The following is a 27,173-nucleotide window of genomic DNA, read 5'->3' on the forward strand; positions in this document are numbered from 1 at the left end:
GAGTCTAGCACCACTGATCTTGCCTTTTCTGCCAGCTGTCTTATATCCTTCCATTTCTATTGAGTTTCATATGTATATGCACACATCTCTATCTGCATTGGAAGGCTCATCTCCCCAAGGAAAATTGACAATCTCTATAACATACTGGCAATTAATGCTTGGTGCAAAAGCAGATCATTCACTGTCTATTATACCACCACAGGGACATTTCTCACTTGTTAATATACAGTGGTAGTTCAAAGAATTTCAGTTATCTACCTATATAAATCTATCCAGTGTAGAACCTTCAGGATTTATTAGAATTTATTCTGTAAACTTTATTCTATAAAGGACCAAATAGTAAATGTTATATGCTTTGTAGGCTCTCCATTCTCCATTGTAACTACTGAACTCTTGTTGTAGCACAAGAATAGCTGCAAAACATGTAAATGAATGGCTAGAGCTGTGTAATCAATAAAACAGTTGTTGGGTGACAATGGACCAGGAGTTAGAGCCTACCGGCCCTGAGTTATAATAAATTCTTACTCTGATTGCCTTTCTGCATGGATAGTATCCTGAGACAAGTTATCTAACTGCTCAGTTCTTGAATGTGAAAATAAATGTTTCCATTCTGCAATCCCCTACTTTTAAATACTTCTTTATGGATAACCTATTCTGCAAATACCATGCTCTGCTCTTTAACACGAACTTTATTTAGTTCTACAACTTGCCTTCCTGATTTCTCTTCATTCTGAATTTATATTTCTTGAAGAAATATAATAACTTTTCATTGCATTCACTTGCTTATATTACCATTTTACATGATTATAACCTTACTCTGAAAATGTTTTACTCAAATATGTTTTGTACCTAGGGAATTGTGGTTAGTCTTGCTTAAGTTCTTCAGGATATGACTGGTTAACCTCTTACAAAATATAGTCATCCATTTTTTTTAAGTGAAACCCAACCACATTTAATAAGCCAATCTCCTCAAAGAGCAAATCAGTTCTAGAGGCAGAATTTGTCTTGGCAAATCACTTGCAAAGATAGATGTTGGTCCTTGAACTTAGTACATCGCTAGAGAGTCCCCTGCCTTAGGAGAATTGGCAGCATATCTTACTTTCATTGTAATACATGGCTCCAGTTCTAGAAAATTCCTTTCCAACCCCAACACAACTCACATCCTTGTCCATTAACTTCCTAGTCTCTTTCTTCTTCCTTCTTTCCTAACATTTCCAAATTCTAAAACTTCACCTGTCATGGGCGAACTAGATGTTGGCAGATCTCTTTGCTTGATATGTGTGAAGGCTGATAGATTATTGAGATTTACTGCATGCTTTAAATTCACTGCTTTTCCTGTTCAGCAATTTAACTGTAGCCCCAGATGAAGGTGATTTGCGTGATCCATCTTGCTTTATATCTCACTTGACATTCTGCCTTTTTCATGACAGGTTGCTGAATGCTATAAAGCCAGGACTTGTTAGAAAGATCAATAGATTGCCTACCCCCATTGCAGGATTGGTGAGTATCCAGAATTGAGATTTATTTCCCAATATTCCTTTGCTTTAACCTAAGGGTCATGACAGTACCATTTGTTACAGCTCTCTCTTGTAATACATATTCTACTTGAATGGGAAGGCACTAAATCCATTAAACTAAAAGGTCACTTAAAAATGAAAAATTCCAGTGATGGCATCTTAATCTTTGTTTATATTTTTCTCCATGAGTGATAAAGTCCTTCAATCTTAAAGAGGTAAATTTGTTTTGGGGTAAGAGGCTGATAATTGGGTTGACCTCAGGAGAGGAATGTGATTTTAATTACATGTTCCCATTCTGGTACTTCACTGCATTCTGTATCATGGAGGGAGAGAGAGAGAAAGAATTCTGAGAGAAAGCAGCCCTTTCATAGTAAATTGCTGCTTTCAATATTAGAAGTCTACTTTGGCTTAAATACCGAAGTTCTATTTGTAAATGAACAAATTCTAAAGATACAGTGAGGGACTAGGCGGTCCAATGTCATAAGAAGTGTTTAAGTAGAACCCTGGCCCTTCCAGACCCGCCCAAGTCAGGTCCATAGATCACTTGTTCACATGTGATCAGAAGAAGGAGGGGTTTTTTTTTTTTTTTTTTTTTCATGCACCAATATGCTTTACAACTGTTGGCAACTAATTTCATTACTTTGAAGCTGCCTTTCATTTAGAAATGGGGGGAAGACAAAGAAACATAGGTCCCATGGTTTCCCTTATTTGCAATAACTAGTATATGTCTGAGTCAAGCAGAAAAGGTCAGATAAGTTGATGTTAGGGAAATGAACCCTAAGATATGTATTCAAATGTTTTTTTCTTTCATGCCATTGTTTCTAATACATTTATAAGATTATTTCTTTGTTGCTTTGTATGTCCCTCCCCCACGGTATAACCCCTGCTTTCACTGTATTTGATGTTGATATAATTTGTGGAGGGGAAGGGAAAAAACATCGTTTAAATAGGGATACAGGTGGATCCATTGCAACAATGAGATGTACAAGTCCTTATATCGAAATCGAACTTTACAACTTTGGTGGGGGGGGGGGGGGGGGGAGGAGGGAGAGGATGGGAAGGGATGGGAAGGGGAAAAAGGAGGAGGCTACACTGCTTGATAAGAAATGTACTCATTACCTTGCCCATGTAATTGTAACCCTTCAGTACAGTATTTTCACAATAAAAAAAATAAAATGAAAAAGAAAAAGAAAAGAATTGGGGGGAAAAGGTGGGAGATCAGGAAAACAATCAAGTAATAATTCAGAAAGGAACTTGGTGTGCATGCATAAACACACACATAGGTACATACTCACACACACAAAGCTGGGGGTTTTTGTGGCCTGGTAATGGCTCACTAATTGTTTCCATTTTTATGGCCTTCTCTGTGAGTGTTTTTGTAGAAAACAATGAGAAAAATGTCAAGAATTTAAGCAGGATCCCACATAGACCTTACTGATTGTTTTAGAGTTTCTTAGCCATATCACAATGGCAAGTTAAAATTAGATGTGAAAGAAACTATTGTGTTTGAGACCTGTGGGGGGCCCTACTAGGAAGGGATATGGTATCAACTTGGTGAATGAACTGGATGTTTGCTTTATTTTAAGAATTTCTATTTCTATGGATGCCTTTCATTTCTATATTGGTAATGAGTTGGTGATTAGTCATTAAAAATCCTTCTAATTTTGTCTGCCACAGCCATAGAGCTAAATAAGTTAATATGTAGGTAACTGGTTAAGTTTAGGAAGAATAGATTCAAGTAACTTTATAAAACAAGTAATAAACATGTGACTATTATAATATATGAATATCAATATGTGAATATTAGTATGCATGTGAATTATTTTTTACAAATTTCTATTTAACCTATGAATGGATTAAATTCACACCCCTATATGGTGCCATTTCTCCTGATACTTCTTTTGCATATAATATAGTATTCTCTTGCTGCTATTCTTTTTTTTTTTTTTTGTCGGTCGTGGGGCTTGAACTCTGGGCCTGGGCGCTGTCCCTCAGCTCTTCAGCTCAAGGCGAGCGCTCTACCACTTGAGCTACAGCGCCACTTCCGGTTTTCTGGTGGTTTATTGGAGATAGGAGTCTCACGGTCTCTCCTGCCCGGGCTGGCTTTGAACCTCGATCCTCAGATCTCAGCCTCCTGAGTAGCTAGGATTACAGGCGTGAGCCACCAGCTGCTATTCTTGACCAAACCTTAGTCATTTATGAAGCTCTTATACAACACTGCCTCTGTGAAACCTTGAGTATTTGTGGTCTGCTAGATCCTTCTTGACAGTTACAGCCAGTATCCTCTGATACAGGAGAAAAGAGGCTAATACACAAGAGAAGAAAAGTCAGTTCTTCAAACATAGTTTGGGGAATAAGATTTTGAACAACTGTTGCTTGCAGTTTGAAACTAAAGGTTTATACATGCTTACATATCCATGTTCAGACACTGTGACTTTCAGTAGCTACTTGGCCCTGATCAAACTTAACCAGTGCCAGTAATGAGTTTAAATGACAAGGTCTCCTAGTGATACACGAAGAAATCACAGTTCTGAAGTGTCAAGTCCAGATTATCATATTGCAAAGCTGGCCTATACTTTTCAACACTATCAGTATGCTTCACGTCAACTCCCCTAGCCAAAAAGGACCGAAAACTGCTGTAGATTAAAAATGACTAAGGAGATCTGATAGCCAAAGGCAGTGGATAATCCATAACTGAAAAAGACACTATAATGGCTACTATGGGACCACGGAGGAAATTTGAGTGTAGATTGAATATCAGGTAATAATAATCTCTCAGTGTTGAAGTCCTTGCGTGTGTGAATGAATAGTCTGCTGTGTATATAGTAGTATTGTTGACCTTAGAAAACAGGATATTGATGTACTGAGAGATGAAATGTCATCATATATACAACTAATTTTAAAACTTCAGCAAAATGTATGTATATAATTTATATGCAGAGGGAACTGGAGATAAGAGATAAAGAGATAAAAGATAAAGGAAGGAAATGTGGTAGTATGTTAAATTTAAATAAAAGATAGACAGTTCTGGTAATATTCTTGCAACTTTCTGGTAGGTTTAAAAAAGAAATTAATTCTTTTTCTTGGGCATGAAGGAATTTCAAATAAGTGGTTGCTCTGAAGATGGCAGAGGCCTTTTTTTTTTTCTTCCGGTCATGGGGCCTGAACTCTGGGCCTGGATGCTGTCTCTCAGCTCTTCAGCTCAAGGCGAGCACTCTACCACGTGAGCCACAGTACCACTTCTAGTTTTCTGGTGGTTTATTGGAGATAAGAGTCTCATGGACTTTCCTGCCCGAGCTGGCTTTGAACCATGATCCTCAGATCTCAGCCTCCTGAGTAGCTAGGATTACAGGTGTGAGCCACCAGCACCTGGCAGGCAGAGGTCATCTTGGCTTAGTAGGAATGAGACTTTTCTGTGAGTACACTTAACCACATGACTTTTTCCTCTTCCTGATATTCATGCCAGGCAGGAGAGGCCTGAGAATTTCTCAAGTGAACCCGAAGACTTCAAGGTTGGCTTGTACTTTGTTTGAGGGTTGACAGGCCAGTGAGCATCTATGGATCATGAAGTCAGCAGTGGCAGAAGCCACGGTGATGTGAGAATTGTAGCCCAGGAGTTTTCCATGCCCATGCTGTGGCTTGGGTCTTAATGACCTGGTGTTGAGAAGCCAATCCAATAAAATGGCCCAACTGCTAGACTCGAAGATAAATAGGGAAGTATGTGTTCACATAGCAATCCCAAATTATAAACACGTGTAGACTTACAAAGGCATGAATAGGTGTACTTTAGTCCTTGACTTACACTGTGCTTATGAAGAATTGGGGGGTGAAGGTGTTAAGGTAAAGTAGTTGAATATAATTTCCTGGCAAGAAAGCCAAGGCTCTGGCTCCAGGTCTATGTTTCCTCTTTAAGGATTGCTGACATATGAAGCTGAGTGGTGACTGCCTACAGATGCTTACATTCTTTTTTAGGTGTTAGTGATACTGTTAGCTGTTGCCAGAGAGAGAGAAAGACCTCAAAGTTAGGTCTCTGGCATACCAAAGGCTTTTTAAAAAGCTACCCTTCAGTCAGCCAGCTCATCAGCTTGGCACGGCCCAGTCACATTCTGAAACTCATTGTAATGTTCATTAGAGCTCCAAAGGACACTTGCTTCATCCCAAATCTTTGCTTACCAAAGGCATTTTGGGCTTAAGCGTTTTATGTGCTGAGATTTTCATTCTGACACTCATTGGCCCACAGACATGTATGCAAATATCATTGGAAATAGATTCTTAGGGAATCTTCCCTCAAGTTCTGGGCCATCATAGAACTGTCCTGAAATATTTGCTTGATTTGCTTGATGTTTGCATGTGAATCCTTTTTCAGACTTTTGCCTCTTCTAGTGTTTCCAGTTGAAGTTGGAACACAGGGGAAGGCAGAGACTCACTTTTTGTTGTTGTTATTTGGTCCTGGGGCTTGAACTTAGGGCCTAAATGCTGCCGCTGAACTTTTTTGCTCAAGGCTAGTACTCTACCACTTGAGTCACAATACTACTTCTGGTTTTTTTGGTGGTTAGTTAGAGGTGAGAATCTCATGGACTTTCCTGCCCTGACTGGCTTTGAACTTCCGAACCACAATCCTCAACTCTCAGCCTTCTGAATAGCTAGAATTATAGGTCTGAGAGTTTATCTTTTTCCTACTTTTGGCTAATGCCTTCAAAATCCCCTCCCAACTTCTGTGAAAGGTCATGCTTTACAAAATGGCTCTTGGCCCAATGAATGGTGGAAATTTGACTCTAAAGTTCAGTATTATAGAATAGGAATGGGAACGATAGAATTATTATTTTTACTACCATCTAGTAACCCTAATTTAATCAGAAACTTTTTTTGCAAAAGGGGTCAAAGGTAAGATTTTGAATATGGTCATAGCTGATCTTTCTAGAAATGGGTAAACATGTAAGTTCCCATAAACTAGGGGACTTTCGGAAGCTTTCGGGTATCTACTTTGCTTTGTTATACTGATAACAGAGCATTTGATTTTTTTGTTGTTTGAGGGAGGTCAGGGCAGGGGAAATGGATTTCCATAGTATGAGAAGATTAAAAAATGTTGTTTTGGATGGAAGGTGGAGATGTGAACTGTTGGGAGCTGAATAGTGGGAAACCAGAGTTGTAGGCAAACTTTTCTCGTGGCCTGTGTTTCTCTGAAAGTGCTCAACCACTTGAGCTACACTCCCAGCCCTAACAAACTTCATTATTTAGGAAGAAGACTACACAGTAAGTTTGGGACCCAGGCGTGTGGGTTTCCATCAGCCAAGAAAAGCTCTTGTGTAAATATTACCAGAACATGAGTTCTTCTGTGCCCCATAGGAAGGCCTTTATTTTGGGTATATGGTTCATACCTTCTTTAAACTTTCTTAGAAACTTTGCCTCCTTCTAATAATTTATCGTAAAGTTATGTCAGGAAAAATGCAAATAAAGGTTGTATTCTTTTGCTTCTGTTTCTCTCCCAGTCAAAAGTATTATTTGAGGCCACGAGAGAGACAAAGCAAACAACCAAAGAAGCCAGAAATGTTGCCCACATGGGGTTAACCATTACATATTCAATCTCCACCGTATAGATGGTGCTGTTTAGATTTTCCTTGGTTTTTGCAATGGTCCTAGGATGTCTTTATTTCTGTGCCCAGGAGTTCAAGCACAAAGAAGTAAGTTACGAGCTTTCTAATTAAAAAGAGACAGGATTGGGATTTGAATCAAGGACTGCCCAACTTCAGAGTCCATGTGTTTTGGTTTGTTTGGTCTGTTGTGGGGCTTGAACTCTGGGACTGGCACTGTCCCTGAGCATTTCAGCTCAAGGCAAGCACTCTACCACTTGAGCCATAGTGTCACTTCTAGTTTTCTGGTGGTTAATTGGAGATAGTAGTCTCACAGATGTTCCTGCTGATCCATGATCCTCAGCTCTCAACTTCCTGAGTAGCTAGGATTACAGGCGTGAGCTACCAGCACCCAGCCAAAGTCTGTGTTTTTCCACTGTGTCACACTATTTCCATAAGGCCCTATACTAGAGAGCTGAAGGTGATTCTTCCTGTTTGGACACCTTGACCTCCAAGAAGACCCTTACTTTATAGCCATTGATTTAACCAAATTGAGGCAGGGGAGTGTGTTACAGGGTCTTAAATGTAATGTGTCTACTGTCACCCAACTGCATCAAACTCCATGTGACCATGCCACAATCTTCACAGTCAAAGGAATACCAGTGTCACAACCCATAACAATAAGCACTAAAAATTCTTCCTAAAATCTTTTTTTTTAATCATAGTGGTTCCATTTATTACATGCAACAAAACTTCCTAAAATACCTTTCTTCCTCTCTCTGTGTGCACATGCGTGTGTACGCTCATGCGCACACTCACACATACACACACTACTGTCATGCACACATTTATCTCCTACATTTATCTCCTTCCTTCCTGTAACAACCTAAACTCTTCCACACTTTTCACAATCTTGCTTCTTCTTACCTTTTTCTCTGATATTACTATTTTGTTAACCACTCCCAATACTGATCATTCTAGCGAGAAATGGCTCTCCTTGTCCGTGATTCTGACTCAGGAATAGGCAGACTCAGAATTCTCCCTCTGTGTGGAGGGGAAGGCCTGGGAATCCCACCCTGGCGTATCACCTCTCTCTGCTTTTGGCAGTCATTGCATGGTACAATCAGGCAACTGTGAAGCTTGTCAGACTGTTCTTGGGAGCCAAGTAAGGCCTGGTTTTGAGCGATGTTCTCTGTGAAGAACACAGTTCACTGAGGCGAATGAATGGATCTTGTAAAGAATCTCAACCCGAACTGAATGCAGTGACACATTTTCCTTGATCCCCATTCCTGGCAACAGTAAGAGAAGCCTGGGTTGTGTTCCCACAACATGCACAGAGCGAATGCTCAACTGCTGCTCCTGGGGTTGGTGCCAAGGCCAAGCTGCAGAAGGGTTGCTGGTTTACATTTAGTAGGTTTGGCTGTGCAGAACTGACTGTAGGAAAACCAGTCAAACACTCAAGGTCTTTGCTGCATTCAATGCTGCCGTCAGTTGAATAGTGAGATAGGAACTCAAAGGCTTCCTAGTTCATTTGATGTCATATAAGTCCATATGGCCTGTGTGCTGCTAGTTATAATCATCTCCACAATTAGCTTGTAAAAGTGCAGACTCTCTCCCAGCCCTCATCTTCTCCAGTAACATTCTATAGTTCTCTGGTGCCTATGGACAAAAAAAACCAAATACCTGCAAATAAAGGTTGTAAGGCTCTTCCTAAAGAAAGACAGTATTTTAGGTTTATCTCTCACATCAATCACTCTTAGAAATCAGGGTTAACCTAACCTATTAACTGGCTACCTGGTGAAGCCACACGTAGGAGTATGTCAGGTAGTGAGCACCATTGTCCCCAATAAGTTCAATGGGTCAGGGAGCATTCTGATATCCATGTTAGCAGACTGACTTTTGGTTGCTTACTGTTGAACTTGGGTCATACTAACAAGCCGGTGTCCTTGTCTGTATTTTTTTGGGGGTGGGGAGGGTACGTGTAAAGATTTGGTAAGATTTGTGTGTGTGTGTCCCTCCACTCATTCTGTGCTCATTGTCTCCCTTCTGTTTTTCTTATTTGGCTTATTTCTTATTTCTTATGTGGGCTAGGAATCAGACCAAGGCTCGGCTGGGTCCCTGGTTCAGGGACGCTAACAGTCTTTATTTAAGGTGTTGGTGAGTGTTTTGTCAAGTCTTGGCTGGGCAAGATCTAATTCTCAGTTTATTCATGTAAATTCTTTGCTTCTAGCAAAAAGGGAGGGTGGGAGAAATAAACATCATGGACGAAAGTGTTCTCTATAATTTGATCTCTGAAGTGACGTTCATCTCTTCTAATATATTCCATTAACAACAAGTCACTAGGCCCAGCCAGCTCACACACCAGAGCTGGAGCTTCTGTACGTATCTGAATACCAGAGCCATCAGCAGCTGTCTGTGATGGACAACGAAATGATTGTACATATAGTCTCTGTGTTACTTAAAATTTTCCACATTACTATGGTGTGAATTCAATGCTCATTCAGTAGAAACCATACTTGAAATCTTAGAGTTTGTTTTTTTCTGGGACTAGTGATGTGTAGTATGACGTACGGTCAGCCATGCCACCACGAGAGTAAAGGACCAGCCCTGCATTGGACTGTGTGGCTAAGCTATGATGTTTGGTGGAGTAAGCTGTATTAAGTAAATTACTACCTTAACAATATTTTCAATTTCCAATGGGTTTATCAGGACATGACCCCACTGTAAGTTGAGGACCATCTGTATTTATCTATTGGGAAATCAGGGCATAGATTTCATATTCTCCTGAAAATATATCCCATTGCTCATAGGATTTGAAGGACCACACAGTTTTCTTTGGACAGTCTCTTTTGTATGACATCCAACTTCAGTCTCCTAGTTTTCCTTTGCACATAGCACCCAGAAGAGATGGTTTGTGCTCTCCTTTCTTCTGTGTGAAAATATATTTATGATTTGAAATATGATTTTTGCCTTTTAGGGGGTTTTCTTCTAGGAGACAGACACAGAGAATGGCTAATATCAGGTGGGCAGAAATGTTTGTAATGGGAGGTTTTTTGTTTGTTGTTGGTTTATTTGTTTTTGTTTGTTTTGTTGGTACTAGGGCATCAAACTCTGCCTCATACTCCCTTGGCTGTACCACTTGAGTCCTGTCTCCAGGCTGGGTGTTTGCTTGGTTATTTTGGAGATGGAGTCTTATAGACTTTTCTGCTGAACTGATTTTGAACCATGGTCTTCTGGATCTCAGCCTCCTAAGTAGCTAGGATTATAGATGTGAGCCAAATTTTTATTTGTGCTCAAGAGACTTAGAAGAGGTGTGGGCTGAACAGGGGTCTTAGGAAAAGCAAAGAGCATCATTGGAGTTGGAGGAAGAATGTTCTTGGGAACGATAAGAACCTATGAGTGGCCACTATTTGCATATGCCTGTAGGTAGAGCCCAGAGTTCCCAAAGAAGTCAATGCTTCTGAAAGGAAACTAGGAATTGCACACTGACACTGGAAATGCCACAGGGGGGCAGTTTGGCCTTCCATGGCATTCAATAAGAGCCACTGAGAACAGGGAATCTTGTATTTTAGATAACTCTGGCAGCTCTGTGGAAAGCCAGTTTTGAGAAAAGACCAGCAATAAAAGTCAATTGGCAGGCAAGTACTCCCAGGGAGAGAGAGAAGCTCTTAAACATTGCTAGAAGCTGTGGGAATGGAGATGAAGAGACAGGATTTCTTTGTCCTTGACTATAATACGCCATCAGTTATAAGACATACCATTTTTACTAGTATAAGTAATAAAATAAACATGCCCTTTCAATCATGACACTGCGCTCGGATACTAGCAATGGAAAGATGTAAATTTTATTTCAGAGGCTAGAAGACATGTGAATGTCAGGCTTGATGATAGCTACATTTTGGATCTGAACAACTTGGAGAATACTAATGCTATTAATAGGGATCAGGGGAATGAGAAGTGGATTCCAAGAGAAAAGATGAATTCTTTTCTGGATATATTGAGTTGGCTATCTCTCAGAGATGTTTGTGTGCAGATGTTTGGCAGGCTATTGGAAATGTTAGTTGGGAACACAGGAAAAGGTTCTAAGAAGTTGGACTCGGTGAGTGCATTTTAAGATTAAATATTTATGCTTAAGTACACATGAAGACTTTTTTCATAATCACAAATTTTGAAGCTTTTCCCTCCCAAATTCTATTTAGTCTTATTGGAATATTTGTTCTACATTGGTAAGAAGGATTGGAAAGAGGAAGTATATCAAAAAGAATTTGAAACTACAGAAGTCATGAGCAATTATACTTTAGATTTGAAATCATGATAGATAGTAACTTTGCAAGGTCTATGTATAATTGACAACTCATTCAGATACAATACCTACCAATCTTATGCTTGCAGACTCTCCTCTGCCTGCCCCTTGATTGTTCATTCTTTTCTTTCTTCTTTCCTTTCTTCCTTCCTTCCTTTCCCTTTTTTTTCTTCTCATTCTCCTTCCCTTTTTTTCTTTTCTTTCTGCTTCAGAACTGGGCCTAACTTTTTTCATTCAAGGCTGGCACTCTACCACTTAAGCCACACCTTCCCTTTGGCTTTTTGCTGGTTAATTGGAGAGTCTCACAGACTTTTCTTCCTGGACTGGCTTCAACCTTGATCCTTAATCTTTAACTTCCTGAATAGCTAGGATTATAGATATGAGCCTCCAGCAACTGGCTTGATAGTTCACTTTTCTTTTCTTTTTTTGTCAGTCATGGGGCTTGAACTAGATTCTGTCCCTGAGCTCTTTTGCTCAAGGCTAGCACTTTAGCACTTTGAGCCACAGCTCCACTCCCGGTTTTTGAGTAGTTAATTGGCAATAAGAGTCTCATAGGGACTATTCTGCCTGGGCTGGCTTCAAACCTCAGTCCTCAGATTTCAGCCTTCTGAGTAGCTAGGATAAGGGGCATGAGCCACGGTATCTAGCAATAATTTACTTTTAATGCCATGTGAGGGAAATGTTTGCTCTGATAACAAGTACCATAGACTATGTATCTTAAACAACAGACATTCCCCAGCATTTAGGGGACTGGAAGGAGATGATCCATACAGGACCAACCTCTTTCAAGGCCTGTCTTCTTGTCTTACGGATGCATTCTCCCTGCACATTTGCCCAATCTTCTCTTTGTGTCTGTGTCCACATTTCCTCTTTTGATTGAGAGCATCATAACAATCCGATTTAGGGTCCACCCAGATTACCTAAAATAAAATTCTCTTATCTCTTTAAAGTCAAATATAGTCATAATCTGAGGTACAGGGAGTTAGTTTGGACTTGAACATGCGGATTTGGAGAAGCCAGTGGAAGGATGTACAGTTCAGCTAGCCATGTGCTTAAATTCTTATTCACAAGTGATATGAATAATGGCGATTGCTAGCTGAAGTCAAATGGTCTCTTGATGCACCATAAGTTATTTCAAGTGTGTTTCGATAATTATTCTGTGTTCCTGCAAAGGCGGAAGGTTATATATAGCAGTGCTGTAAAGCTTTTTGATTTTCCTCCTTCCTTCGCAGGAAAAAAGAAAAAAAAGGTCCATTCTTTGAAGAAAGCAGTCCACTTGGTCTCCCTTATCTTTTGCTGAGCAGAGTTCAGCAGTGTTTGTGACATTACATCAGTTCCTTACTTTCTCCCTGAGGAATAGGACTTTAGTAGGAACATTGAGGAAAAAAAAAAAACCCTAATAGCAATCAAAACATATTTCAGTCCAGGTCTTAATTTTTTTTCCATAACCTTCACTTGTGTAAAAAAGAAATTTTTGTGCAACTAAATCCTAGCATGAACTACAGACTCAGGTTTGTAGAGACGCTGTAGTTTGACAACAGAAAAGCATCACATCAAATACTGGAAGGCAGTGTGTATAAAGGGGACCTTGCTAGGCTGAAACAATACTTCTCTTCAAATATGTCTTCCTTTGAGATTGTTTTTGTAGGAAGTTTGTCTTGGCACACATTTCAAAAGCATTGCTAGACACCTATCTGGTAATTAACTAGCTTCCTGCTCAAATTGTGGGTCAACCAACATCTCCAAACAGAGGCAAACACAATTCTCCACCCCATCCCCCGCCTTGCTCATTTTGCCATAAAAAAATCTCTCATAAAATTCTCAGCACAAAAACTGGATTTGTGAGTAAATTGCTTGACATTTATCTTCTCTTTAATTTAAAGATTTGACTTGACTTGCACATAAACTTTTTCCTAATAGGATGATTAACAGGTCTGATGGTACATAGCCGTAGTCCCAGCTTCTTCGGAGGCTAAAGCAAGAGTGTCACTCAGGTCTAGTCTAGATAAGATAATAAGACCTCATTTCAAACAAAAGCAAAAGAGGATGTAAAACACAAATTTTGTGATATAATGTTATGGTATTACCTCAGTGGTCCTCCTTACAAAACCCATAGCACCAGTGTTAACCATGAGAAAAAGATCAGACAAGCTCCAATAGAGGATCATTCTACAAAATACCTGACCAGTGCTGTTCCAGACTACCGAGGTCATAAAAGGTAAGGCAGTTCCAAAAGAAGGGAGTCTGTAGGAAGCCAAGGAGACATCATGACAATGTACTGTGTTGTCCTGAATAGGATCTCAGAACAGAAAACACTGGAAAGCAGGTATGGTGATGCATACCTGTAACGCCACTCCTGGAAGGGGAGGCTCAAAGATCTTGAGTTTGAGGCTAGCCCAGACAAAGGTAGCAAGCGCCTAGCTCAAAAACAAAACGAAACAACACCAACAAAGAAAGGATTGGGGCATAGCTCGAGTTGGTGAGCAGTTTCCAAGTGTTTGATACCCAGTACCACAAGACAAAAAATAAACACTAACCACAAAACTGCATTACAGAACAGTGAATGAAGTCGTAATAAAATATGAATTTGGCTGTAAGTATTCTAATGTTTGTTCATTGTTTAGTATCAATGTACCACAGAAATTAAGATGCTGGGTACAAGACACACAGAAATGCTACTACTTTTGCAATTTTTCTGTAAATTTAAAAACAATTCAAAGGTGAAATTTTGCTTGCAAAAGAAAATGATTGACAATAAACATCAAAGAGCACATACTGAAAGGAAACACAAAAGTTATTAATGAACAACAGTGAATGCCAGCATTGAATAAATGGCAGGATACTGGTGAATTAGTTGGAAAATCGTCTAATAAACTTCTGTCAATGATGAATTGGTTATAAACACTGTGATTGTTGCATTTTGAAACTCCAAACAGTAAATCTATCCACATTTCTGTTCATGTATTTCAGGCTCCTGTTTTTAGAATGTGCACAAAGAAATATTTCATACCCTTTAGGGAGGTTTTAATAAATTTTTTTAAGATGGAAAAGAGATTCTTCAGTAGCATGAATGGCTATAACCATAAATACCAGTATCTCAGAATTATACCAGCAGAGACTATAAACACATTAATCACCCAACTGTCTGAAATTCCATTCACAGATGTCAGCTCGATGTCAGGCACAAAGATTAAATAGCTCCATTTAAACTGAAGACACTGACTAGATATGATAACCCTTTATTTCCAGGGATTGTGGCTAACCATGATCTGAAAGTTTCCTCATCTATAAAATGGGGCCAATAAACTTCAGTACTGTGCAATTAAATGAGATGATATACATAAGATGTCTAATATGGATGGTATGTACATGAATGTCTTATGTACATGTATGTCTTCAGTATATTGTAGCTCTGCTCATTCCCACCAAAACTAGGAGCCATACAGATATTATTACTATCATTTTACTGGTACTGGTTATATTTGAACAAGAGTGTTATGCTTATTTGGCTTGCTTGCTCAGCTGCCGCTCTACCACTTGAAACATGCTTCTAGTTCTACTTTTTTGCAGGTTACTTTGAGATGGAGTCTAGTAAACTTTTCTGCCTGGGCTGGCTCTGAGTTCAAACTGCAATCCTCCAGATCTCTACCCCTGCCCCTCCCCTAGATCTCTATCCCTCCTCTCCCAGTGCTAGTACCTGGCCCAGAGATTTACATTCATTCATTCATTCATTCATTCATTCATTTATTTATTTATTTATTTATGCCAGTACTGGGGCTTGAACTCAGGGCCTAGGCCCTGTCCCTGAGTTTATTTTTGCTTAAGGCTAGAGCATTACCACTTGTGAAGGACTTGTCTCTCCCCTCTTGGCCCAATCATTTTACGTATCTAAAGATGGAATATGAAGGACTGACCCCCATCCTATTGTCCCAAGCCCATATAGACCCAGGCAAAATCCCAGATTTGTGTGAACTTGTTTGATGTGTTGGCAGGGCAATCTACCTAAGCCCCACCTCCTTTGACCTAGTGGCTTTTCATTAACCCCTGCCCCCTTGCTCAGACCTCATATAAAAACCAGTTCCTATCCCAACTCTCTGGCACAACCTCCAAACCCACGGGAAGGACTGTCCCCCTCACTGTTCCTCAATAAACAAACAGCCCTCACCTGTTGATGATTGAGTCGGGCCTATTCCTTTTCCCTTCACCTCCATTTTTCCCAACAACTTGAGCCACAGCACCACTTCCAGCTTTTTCTGTTTATGTGGTACTGAGGCATTGAACCCAGGGCTTCATGCATGCGAGGCAAGCACTCTACCACTGGGTCACATTCCCAGCCCAAGAGACTTGTTTTTGAAACAGCTGTGTTACAAAGGAGGAAACGGATATTCTGATGATAGTGACTTGCCCAGGGTCATGCAGCTACTTTGTTCCTGCCCTAGAACTTCAAAGATTGTTCCTTAGATCCCACTGACGGCCTATTCAAAATCTAGATTGATTGGCAGCTCTGTCAGCCTTCTGTGTGCCAGTGGCAGTTACCAAGCTGTCCAGCAGACTTGGATTGGGGCATGTGTAGTTCTTGGGATGGGAGCTCCCTTTCCTCTGAGGGAGCAGAATTCTCCGCCTCCCTCCCTAATAGGTGTGGCAATCAGCCCCCTCCCAGTCCATTCCCTTTCTCAGCATCAGCATTTCAGCCTCTGCAGCCTGCGTCTAGACGGAGCTCCTTGGCTGCTGGGTGGGGAGATTTAATCGCACCTGGGCTGCTGGGTGCAGGCCAGGGGACACGCCCCTCTCCTCTCCCTGAGTGAGTTCAGTTGCTGAGTGTGAAGACAAGTATGGGTAAGTAAACCCATTTTGAAAAACAGTAATATGTGGGCATGTGTGTTCATGAGAGAAGGAAGGAAGCTATTTAGATTTGAACACTTACCCCCCCAAAAAAGATTACTTTTTATGTATTTATGGTATGGCTAAAATAATGTCAAAAGTTGTTTTCCTGTGAACTCACCATATTCCTTGATATTTTAACCACCTGTTGCTTTCAAGGAGGTGTTTTATTACTTGCAAAGGGCAACATATATATTTTTTTTTCCTGGAATATGGTGAAAGACACGTAGATATGTTAGCTTGGTCAAACTGAAGAGGATTTTTCAGACTTTGTGAATGAGGAGGAACTCTATTGCAATTTGAAGATTTCTTTCAGGAGTTCAATAAACTCCACAGCACTGGTGTGTCTTGGGGAAACACGCAAGTGTGCATACACTAGGTGCTCTGTTACCCCCAAGTCTTCTCTCACACTGCACTCTTGTTTCTGCTCCCAGTTTGTGGTCTAAGAATCTTTCCTTAAAATAAGGAGGGAAAGAAATCAGTAGAAAATTGGGGAAAGAGGAAGAGTCAGCGAAGTCTCAATTCAAGGGCTTTCAAAGTCAGTATTTACTACGGGCAGTGGAAGGAGTAGAAGTTATTTCTGGGCAATCCTCTAATAAAACCCTGTCAAGCCTGTCTGAAGGCTAAACACTTTGCGGCCCTGGGTGATGTAGGGGAAGGAAAGTTCTTTCCCTTCACCAAATTTATGAGGCTGGATTGAAAACCAAGCTGAAACAGAGCCTCACGAATCCCCGTGGCAAAATGATTCATCTTTGTACAGTTGGAAAAAATCTATTTTTATCACCTCGATTCATTTTGATTCTCTCACTGAATTACTGCCATTTCCTTCATGGTGTTGAATAAACCAAATATCTCAGAGTCTGGACTGTCCCCCTGGGACAGTCCCTGTGTGGCTGATTCAGCAGGGAGAAGGTTTGTAGTGGACTGCCTAACCTGAAGGTCAAGGGAAAACCGCAGCGGCTGGCAGGCAGGATTTCTGCTTTCTCCGATGGTACCTTCAAGGTTACTATAATTCTTCAGCCTGCTCGAAGGAGGAAGGGGAGAGGATCTATCACTCTCATCTATGGCTTTTCTTTTCTTTTTTCTCCTTTTTTTCTTTTCCCTTTTCTCTCTTTGTGACAGTCCTAAGGCATGAACTCACTGTCCCTTAGCTTTTTTTTGTTGTTCAAGGCTCATGCTTTACCACTTGAGTCACAGCTCCACCTGAGGCTTTTTGCTAGTTAATTGGAGATGAGTCTCACCAACTTTCCTGCTCTAGTTGGCTTTGAACCTCAATCCTCAGATCTCAGCCTCCAGGCTATGCCTTGTCAAGAAAGAACCAACTTCCTGAACCTTCTTGTCTAGCACATTCATCAGCTCAGTCTTTGAGAAGATGGTAAGTGGTCACTAGAAAACCATCAGGAACGTCAGCTCTTTATGCCTGTTTTGGATAGTTACAGCACCCAATACACAGCAGATACTAATAAATGTTTATTGCATAGGAGTCCAGGATATAATCTGTAGCCCTCAGCCATTTTAAGAGCTGTTGTTTGGGGAGGCTGTGTTGTGTGTTGGTAAGGAACTGACATTTTCTAGTCCGACAGCCTAAGTTTAGATCTTGGATTTGCAATTCTTGCTTGTGTGCCCTCTGGCAGTTACTTAAATGTTTGGCAGCTCTGTTTCCTTGTCTCTAAAATGGGAATACTATAGTAAGTACCTAATATAATTCTCACCAAGAGCGAATTTGTTAATGTGCAATTTTCCCATAGTTCTTTTCTACACAGTTCATGATATAAGGAAGAGGAAATGCAGGAGCAGGAAAAGAAAGAAGGGGAAGAAGAGAAAGATGAGGAGGGAGAGGGAAAGGAAAATTAGCTATTGCAACGAATTTAGGATCTTTTATGATTGGGGCCCTGATATGTGGGTTCAGTAATTCTCTTAAACTATGATTTCACTGATTTACAAACCTTTCTTTGTCCAGTAGAAGGAATAACTTGAAAATAAAAGAATAAAATTTGCAGAAATGGAGAGACAAAGGGTGAACAAATACAGCAATGGTAATCACTAGACACTATGTTGAAAATGAACTATACAACTTGTGTGTGGGGACAGGAGGGAAAGACTGGAAGAGAGTGAGGGAAGAGGTGTCATTGTCCAAAAAGAAATGTACTCATTATCTGACTTACGTAACTGTAACCCCTCTGTATATTACCTTTATAATAACAATTTAAAATCTAAAAAAAATAAAATGTAACAATGATACTTACTAGACACTATGTTGGAAATGAACTATACAGCTTATCTGGAAGGGGAGTGGGGAGTGGTAAGGGAGAAAAAAAGAGAGGGGGTAACAGTGTTTAAAATGAACTGTACTCATTACTTTGCTTATGTGATTGCAAATCCCCCGTTTACCACCTTACAAGAAGTTAAAAAAATTAAAAATTGTAGTCAGCAGAAAAGATTACTTCTAATCTCAAATCTCTTGCTAACAAGTAGTGATGGAGCTGCTACTTCATGCCAGGTACTAAACTGAACACTGGATAGTTGGTTTTTAAGTACGTTGTCACAGGCCTTGTTCTGATAGATGCCAAGGATGCCAGGCTCTTGGGCTCTGGAAGCCACTCTGCTCAGTGGACACAGACGCTGTAGTCATTGTCCTGAGAACCTGACTCGGCCATACGTGGGACCTGAAATTGCTCTGTGCCCCCGCCCACTCTCTCTAAAACAGGGATGCTTAGTAGAGCTAGAAGAATGAGGCTTCCAAACTTAGGTCCTAGCAGGAAGTATTGGTATGGAGTGGTATCTAAAGCTGTTCTCTAAAGGAGTAAAAGATAGGCAGTCCTGGATTTGCCTAACCATGAAACCAGAGAAATCTAAATGGCTTACTCTTGCAATCAATCCTAGCTACTTGGGAGGCTGAGATCTGAGCCAGCCAAGGCAGAAATGTCCATGAGACTCTTATCTCCCAATTAACCACCAAAAATCCAGAAGTGGAGCTGTGACTCAAATGGTAGAGTGCTCCAGTCTTGAGTGAAAAAAACTAAGGGACAGCACTCAGGGCCTGAGTTCAAGCCCCAGTACTCCTCTGCCCCTAACCATAAAATAAAACATAAAAATAAAACCAAAACCAAATATGAGAAGCAAGATGGTGGTTAGGATGATGTAAAGGAAGAACCAAAGCAGATGGGCCCAGCTGTGAGCAGGCAGGTTGAGGAAGTCTAGATTTCATGACTCCAGGTACTGCCTGTGCAAATGAGCTTGGATTTAGTCCTATCTAGAACCTGGAGCTTCTCATCTCTCCGTAATACAAGGCTGTGTGTGAACAATTGATTTCTATCTGGCTTTTCAGGTCTGCCAAATGTTCTGGTATCTCATTCCGGTGAATCTGACTTTGGATATCATCAGTGATGGTCTCTGATGTCCCCTTACTCACCTTTACCAGATTTTTATCCTAAATATCTTTGTGTGTGTGTGTGTGTGTGTGTGTGTGTGTGTGTGTGTGTGTGAGTGTGTCTGTCTGCCTGTCTGTCTATCTGTATCTGTGTGTGTGTCTGTGTCTGTGTGTATGTATGTGTGCTAGTTCTGAGGCTTGGACTCAGGGCCTAGGTGTTGTCACTGAGATTCTTTCAGGGCTAGCACTCTACTACTTGAGCCACAGTGCTATGTCTGGCTCTTTCTCAGTAGTTTATTGGAGATGAGAATCTCACAGACTTTCCTGCCCAGGCTGGCTTCGAATTATGATTCTCAGATCTCAGCCTCCTGAATAGCTGGGATTACAGGCATGAGCTACCAACACCTGGCTTATCCTAAGTATCTTTTAAAGCTGATTCCTTAAATCATTCTGCTTTCCTCCTGGCGGCTGGATTAACTCTGAGGGTCTCTGTTTTCTTGTCAGCAGTCATTTCTTCCACAGCAGCCATTTTGGAAGAAATGGAGCTTACGAAATGACTGAGGCATGTTTTACATGGCTTGATTCAGTTCCTTCTGTTGGTTCCCATGTAAGTTTTGGCAGTAATTTCCACAAGCATTTCTGTGGGACGTGCTAGAGAATGGCTTTGGTAAACAGCCCCCCTGGCTGTTGTTGGCTGTAGCCCCACAAATGCCACTAAAAGGGGACAACTTGAAGAGTTGCTGTGGCTTCCTGCCCCTCCAAGGGTTGACCCCAGCTCTCACCTCTGAGAGCCTGACCTCAGCCATACTTGTGGTCTGGAATTGCTTCGTGCTCACTGGCTGCTTCTTGGCCTCTCTGGGCTATCAGAGCTCTGGCTGCATCTAGTTTATGACCTTACTCATCCTAGGGTTTTCACCCTCGGCCTTGGTTCTACTGGGCTCAGTTTTAATAGGATCTTAATTCAGTGTCTTTATTCTGCCTCAGCTGTTCAGGTGGAGAGTAGCCGGTCATCCTTCACAGATCCCTGCTGCTCCATGACAGGCAGTAAACCCAACATTAGATGGTGTTGAATAAACTGTCCCAGGCCTTGTCCAAATGGGCGCCATACTCTTGGCTCTGCAAGCCTCTTGGGTGCTAGAAATCAGTTGAATTTGGTAAAAAAAAAAAAAAAGTGTTTTTTTTCCCCTAAAGTTTTACTGTCAGTCCTGGGATTTGAACTCAAAGTTTAGGTGCTGTCTTTTAGCTTTTTGCTTAAGGTTGGTACTTTATCACTTGAGCCACAACTCCTCCTCCTCCTCCTCCTCCTCCTCCTCCTCCTCCTCCTCCTCCTCCTCCTCCTCCTCCTCCTCCTCCTCCTTTTGTGATTGTGGGTTAATTGGAAAGAAGAGTCTTGTGAACTTTCTTGCCCAGGATGACAGGCTTTTGCAATTGCCACCAGCTATGAGTTCATGTGGAGTCTTGTGGATTTTTTCTGCCCGAGCTGGTCTTGAACCTCCATCTTCCCGTTCTCAGCCTTCAAAATAGCTACAATTACAGGCATGAGCCACCAGCATCTGACTCCCTAGCTCATTTTGTCCTTAAATAGCTTACACTGCTGTTTTCCCACATTGTTGCAGATACACTTCCATCACAATAGCTTGCATTCTGATACATACTAAGGGAAACTGAGCTATATCTGGGTCGTATATCAGTGCCAATATTCACAGTAAGAGAAAAAAATCTGTTAGATAGTACTAGTATGATAGTATAAGTACTATGATAGTACTTGTATGTATTAAGTCCTAGATAGTACCTACTAGTAGTTGTACCCACTAGATAGTACTAGACTGGTATATTGAAAATAAGAACAAAGGAAATTATAGAGTGGCCCTCACGTTATTCTTAAAGCATAATGCAGCAAAACCAATTACCATATGTAATGATCCATTCACTTTCAAGAAATATTTAACTAGTCTTTGTTATCATCAGCATGGTTTTGTGATTAAGGTGTTGGTTTGATGAAAGAAAATATATGGAAAAAAGTAACACATGGAATGATGTGTCAATCTTATTGAGGATCCAATATTTTCCTTCCAGCCCCTAACCCAACTGGTGTCACTCATGGCACAGAAGGGCTAAAGGTATTTAGTTTGTGTTATAAACATACACATGTCTTATATAGTAATAGACATATTCTGACTTGTATTTGTAGATTTAAATATATGAGGTATGCTTCTGTTGTTAGGGTCTTCTTTTGATACAAGTTTTATATCAGAACTTTTCTTTTTTTTTTTTTTTTCCAGTCCTGGGGCTTGAACTTAGGGCCTGAGCACTGTCCCTTAACGTCTTTTGCTCAAGATTAGCACTCTCCCACTTGAGCCAGGGTGCCGCTTCTGTTTTTCTGTTTATGTGGTACTGGAGAATTGAACCTAGGGCTTTATGCAAGCACTCTACCACTAAACTGCATTCCCAGCTCAGAACTTTTCTTTTTAAAACAATAGATTTGTTGTGAAATTTCCTGAAAGCAGGATTATAAAATGGGTTGATTATATATATTACATATATACTATATTTTATTTATATATAAACTTTAGGTCAACTTTTTTCTTGAAGCTTCTTTTTTCTTTGACCTCACAGACAGAGGCTAGTGTCCTGTCCAGTCTATTGAGATGTGTCCTTGTGGTCATTCTCTCTAAATTGTGAGCATGAATTGTCTCATTGGACAACACATGAAGCAACACTGTCACCATCTTAACTCATTCAGATCTCAGGCCTCTGAACTCTAGGGCAGCACATTAGTCTAGGATCCTGGTATCCTGTGTTTCCAATACAAAACAAAGGGGGTTCCGGGTTGTACTTTCGTATAGAGCCTGGGTGCATATTTCTTTTGTGATAGGCTCTGTCACTTGGTCAAAAGGTGACACTGAGTCTTGAGTGAGTGGTCACTTCTCCCATTGCCTCTCAGATCTCACCATTTTTATTTTGTTCTGTTGTGTTTGCATGGTCACAAAAACCATGGACATGTCCACTGTGGAGATCTTTTTTTTTCTAGATACTCACTTCTTTATTTGTATCTGAAACTCAATCTTTTCTTTATTTTCTCAGCTGCCAACTGAAAGATAAATTGCTATTAAATGAATCGATGGCCCTTTCGAGAACAGACGCAGCTGTTGAAAGAGTTAGAGATGCTAGCAACTCCTTGATAAACTGTGAACATTCTTGGAGTGCATTTTTTTTTCTGTTCTCTCTATATGTGTGTGCGCCCTTGAAATTCACTTTAAAAAAATAGTAATAAAGGACCCCAGTAGCAGGATATTTGAAGCTTTTTGTGTTCTTAACCCTGGAAGATTTGTCTTGGCAAGACTTAAAGAAAACTTAGCTGTCATCTACTTTCTGCTTCTGTGGAGGGGAGCAGTTAAGACTGGAGAAACTGATGTGGCAGAAAGAAGCCCCAAAGCCTCTGGGAATGCTGTGGGTCTTGAACATTCTATTACAGAGTTATTCCATCGTACCCAACCCTTTTCCCCAAGGCCATTTTTCTTTTATGTTTATCTTTTCTCACGTGTCACTATCCTGTGGTGCTGGGATGCTGGAGCCTACCCTGGACCACACAAGTCTTCAGTTGTCACTACGTTCATCTCTGAATATTAACTAGATCGACCTGACTGCCGTTAGCCTGATGAGGACAACCTGATCTCTGCTCGCCTGTGCTCAGCCTCCAGGGACTCCCAAACACACCTAAGTTACCTCTGGGGCCCTTGGGCTCAACACCAGTTGCTAGGTAATGAGTATGCAGTAATCTGCCTTGTTTTCTCTTCCTTGTTCTGCCTGCCTGTTTTCCATTCGGAAAGCAACTGCTCTGAACTAACCAATACCTAGGGGAACTTGATCGGTCCCATGAGACAGGCTTCTGGGGCTCCTTCCTGTGACCTCAGTGTTACAGCCAACCCGAGGGAAATACAGGTATTATTTATCTTACTGAATTTCGTAATGATGTGGAGTTGGAATGCTAAGATAAACGTGGAGATGTTTTTAGCAAAATGGAATATTTTGATGCATATCACGCACCTGAAAAATTTCCCAGATTTGCTATTTGTGTGTGGTGCGTGCACGCACACGTGTGTGTTTTTAAAAGCAGCTTCACAAAAGTATATTGCACTTGAGTTGGAAGAAAAAAATTTTTTTTTTTTGGGTCCAGTCGTGGGGCCTGAACTCTGGGTCTGGGCGCTGTCCCTCAGCTCTTCAGCTCAAGGCTAGCACTCTACCACTTGAGCCACAGCGCCACTTCCGGCTTTTTTCTTATGTGGTGCTGAGGAATTGAACCCAGCGCCTCGAGCATGCAAGGCAAGTGCTCTACCACTGAGCCACCTTCCCAGCCCCAGAAAAAAATATTTTTATTTCCTGCCTTTGATGTGTAGTGGAGTTTATTTAAAAAAATATATCAACAAGCATCAAGACTTTTAGTTCAGGCTGGGCGCTGTTGGCTCACGCTTGTAATCCTAGCTACTCAAGAGTTTGAGATCTGAGGATTGAGGTTTACAGCCAGCCCAGGCAGGCAAGTCTGTGAGACTCTTATCTCCAATTAACCACCAGAAAACTGGAAGTGGCGCTGTGGCTCAAGTGGTAGTCTTGAGCTGAAGAGCTGAGGGACAGCGCCCAGGCCCAGAATTCAAGACTGTCAAAAACAAAAAAACTGAGTTCTGGGTCTCCTGCAGAAGGTAGAGGGACCTCACATTCTATAAGTAAGAAAGAACTTGAATGTGGTTTTGTTCCTGTTTGTCAATATAAGACAAGAATAAATGGAAAATGCAGGACAGTTATCAGTGCATTGCTAGACACTCACAGCAAGAGTGATTAGGCAGTAAGTATTATAGCTGGCTCTAAACTTAATGTCCACTTTCACCAATGGCTTGCTCTTTTTTCTTCCTAGCTTAGTTAAAAGGCTCCTGTGTGTGTGTGTGTGTGTGTGTGTGTGTGTGTGTGTGTGTGTGTGTGTGTGTGTGTAAACTTGTTGATGCCTAGCATCTTATTAATGGTTACTTAATCATTGAATGAATGCACGATAATGACTTAAAGTAAATCAGAAAAATAATGCATTAGAATAAGTCACAAAAGATTAGGCAAAAATAGAACTATGTATCTAGGCAGTTGGAAGACAAAATAATCCACAATAAAGAATACTCAATGAATCTTATACTACTGTGGCTTATTTATTTCCTTATTGCTTTGGCCATAGTTTAGATGGTCCTCTTACTAGGTTAAGAAAGTTTTGGGGCTGGGAAGGTGGCTCAGTGGTAGAGCACTTGCCTTGCATGCATGAGGCCCTGGGTTCGATTCCTCAGCACCACATAAGCAAAAAGAAAAAAGCTGGAAGTGGCACTGTGGCTCAAGTGGAAGAGCACTGGCCTTGAGCTGAAGAGCTGAGGGTCAGCGCCCAGGCCCAGAGTTCAGGACCCATGACCGGACCACCCCCCCACCCCCCCCCCAAAAAAAAAAGAAAGAAAGAAAGAAAGTTTTAAATTTTAAGTATTAACAATAGACTGAAATGAACACCAAGATAGGGATATAAGAGGTTTTATCTTTGTCACTGTGTTTTTAAGGTACTGTGTGATTTTTTTCTTTCTTTTGTATGTTCTTCCCCCATGGTATAATCCCTTTTGTCACTGTATTAGGTTCCAATGTCCTGCATCTTGTATATACATTTTTCTAATTTGGGGAGGGGAAGGGAAATAACAAGATGCTGAAACAAGGATACAGGCTGACCCATTGTAACAATGAGATGTTCAAGACACTATGTTGAAAATGAACTTTACAATTTGTTGAGGGGAGGGAGGAGTTGGGGAGGTGGGAAGGGAAGGGATGGTAGGGGGAAAACAAAGGAGGAGGTAACAATGCTCAATAGGAAATGTACTCATTACTCATGTAACTAAACAATGGACTGGATGCTTTACATATGAAAATAAGAAATTATCCCTGTTTGGCTCACCTATGTATTCATGCATCAGGATTTCCCAGAATTTATTAACAGATTTCTAATAGACAGTTGACAATGTTCTATGCATGAATAGAAAACTGCCTTCCATGTAGAAGAAAAAGAAGCTCTCACCTGTTTATTTTGTCCCTCAGCTCTTCAGCTCAAGACTAGCGCTCTACCACTTGAGCCACAGCTCTACTTCCAGTTTTCTGAGTGGTATATTGGAGATAAGAGTCTCACGGACTTTTCCTGCTTGGGCTGGCTTTGAACCGTGATCCCCAGATCCCAGCCTCCTGAGTAGCTAGGATTACAGTGTGAGCCACCAGTGCCCGGCTCTTCTGAGTCTTTCAGGCACAGTAACCATTCTTTCCCCCCCTAAAAAAATTCTTTATTGAGATTACAGAACTACATAAATTTCACAATACTGTGGCATAGTACACTTAGCTAACATCATAAACACCTTTTAATCTTCACAATGATAGCCATCATTATCATAATTTACATTGCTTATGAACTCTATGACCTTTAACAATAAAACTGTTTTTTTACCAATTGGGTGATGTGCACATGTCTTTCCTTTTGTTTAGTATCAGCTGTTCCTTCTTTCTCAAAGAGATTTTGAATTCACCATGTTGGTTTGTAAGTGCAATGCATCTTGATCAGTGCCACCCCTTCCTTGATGGTAACCATTCTTTTCTGTTTGATTTACTGTTCCACTTGGCATGTTATTCTAAAGAATGACTGCACCACTTCCTCTGTGATCATTGATGGCACTAAAAGTGGTGGTGAGCTTCAGTATAATGAGCAAAAAGTTACTTTATGGGCCAACCATTCTTCCTGTAGCTCAAGTCCATATTCTGTTAGTCACACAAATAAAGGCCAAGGATGCTCTCTCCTTACTCCTGTCCCCCTCCACCCCAAATCTCTCTCTGTCTTTCTCTCTGTCTCATAGATTGTCTGTCAGCCTGCTGTCTTTACTACTAGAAGAGTTAAAGGTTTGTACATGGGATGTTTTATGTTTTATGTTTTTCCCTCCCTCCCTGCTTTCCCCCCTTCCTTCCTTCCTTTTCTGAATTCTTTCTTTAACTCTTTCTTTCTTTTTTTTTCTTTATTATACTGGAGATTGAACCCATTTGAGCCATGACTTCAGTCCTCATTTTTAATGGACAAATAACTATTAAGTGGTCCAATGTACTATTATAATGTTGAACAATTAAATCAGACAAATTAACATTTTCCATTGTGTCAAATATGTAGCCTTCCTTTTTGTGGAGAACATTTAAAACTTAATCTTTTAGCAGTTTTGAAATCTACATACGTATGACTACAGTCACCGAGCTGTGCAGTAAATCAGTACAATGTACACCTCTCAGCCTGAAGCTTGGATCCTGGCCCTGCTCTATCTCATTCTCCACTTCCTTGGCACCATGATTCCACTTGTTTCTTCCATGAGTTTGATTCTTTTACATCACATATAACTGCCATCATGAAGTATTGGTCTTCCTTTATTAATTTATCTCCAAGACGTTAACTACAGAGCCAAATTTCATCTTTCGGCTTAGCCTCTTCCTAGCTTGGT

The 27,173-nt window shown here is 40.8% G+C and overlaps 1 protein-coding gene across 1 annotated transcript in view; it reads left to right on the forward strand.

Moving 5' to 3' along the window:
* Window positions 1–27,173, forward strand: part of Limch1 (LIM and calponin homology domains 1) — a 305,943-nt gene that overhangs the window by 139,827 nt on the left and 138,943 nt on the right. The window contains 1 exon segment of the mRNA XM_042678042.1: window positions 1,431–1,500. Coding sequence (XP_042533976.1) covers window positions 1,431–1,500 — 70 coding nt within the window.

This window comes from Dipodomys spectabilis, unplaced genomic scaffold, assembly GCF_019054845.1.
Source record: "Dipodomys spectabilis isolate Male_0828 unplaced genomic scaffold, ASM1905484v1 ptg000043l, whole genome shotgun sequence".
Taxonomy (NCBI): Eukaryota; Metazoa; Chordata; class Mammalia; order Rodentia; family Heteromyidae; genus Dipodomys; species Dipodomys spectabilis.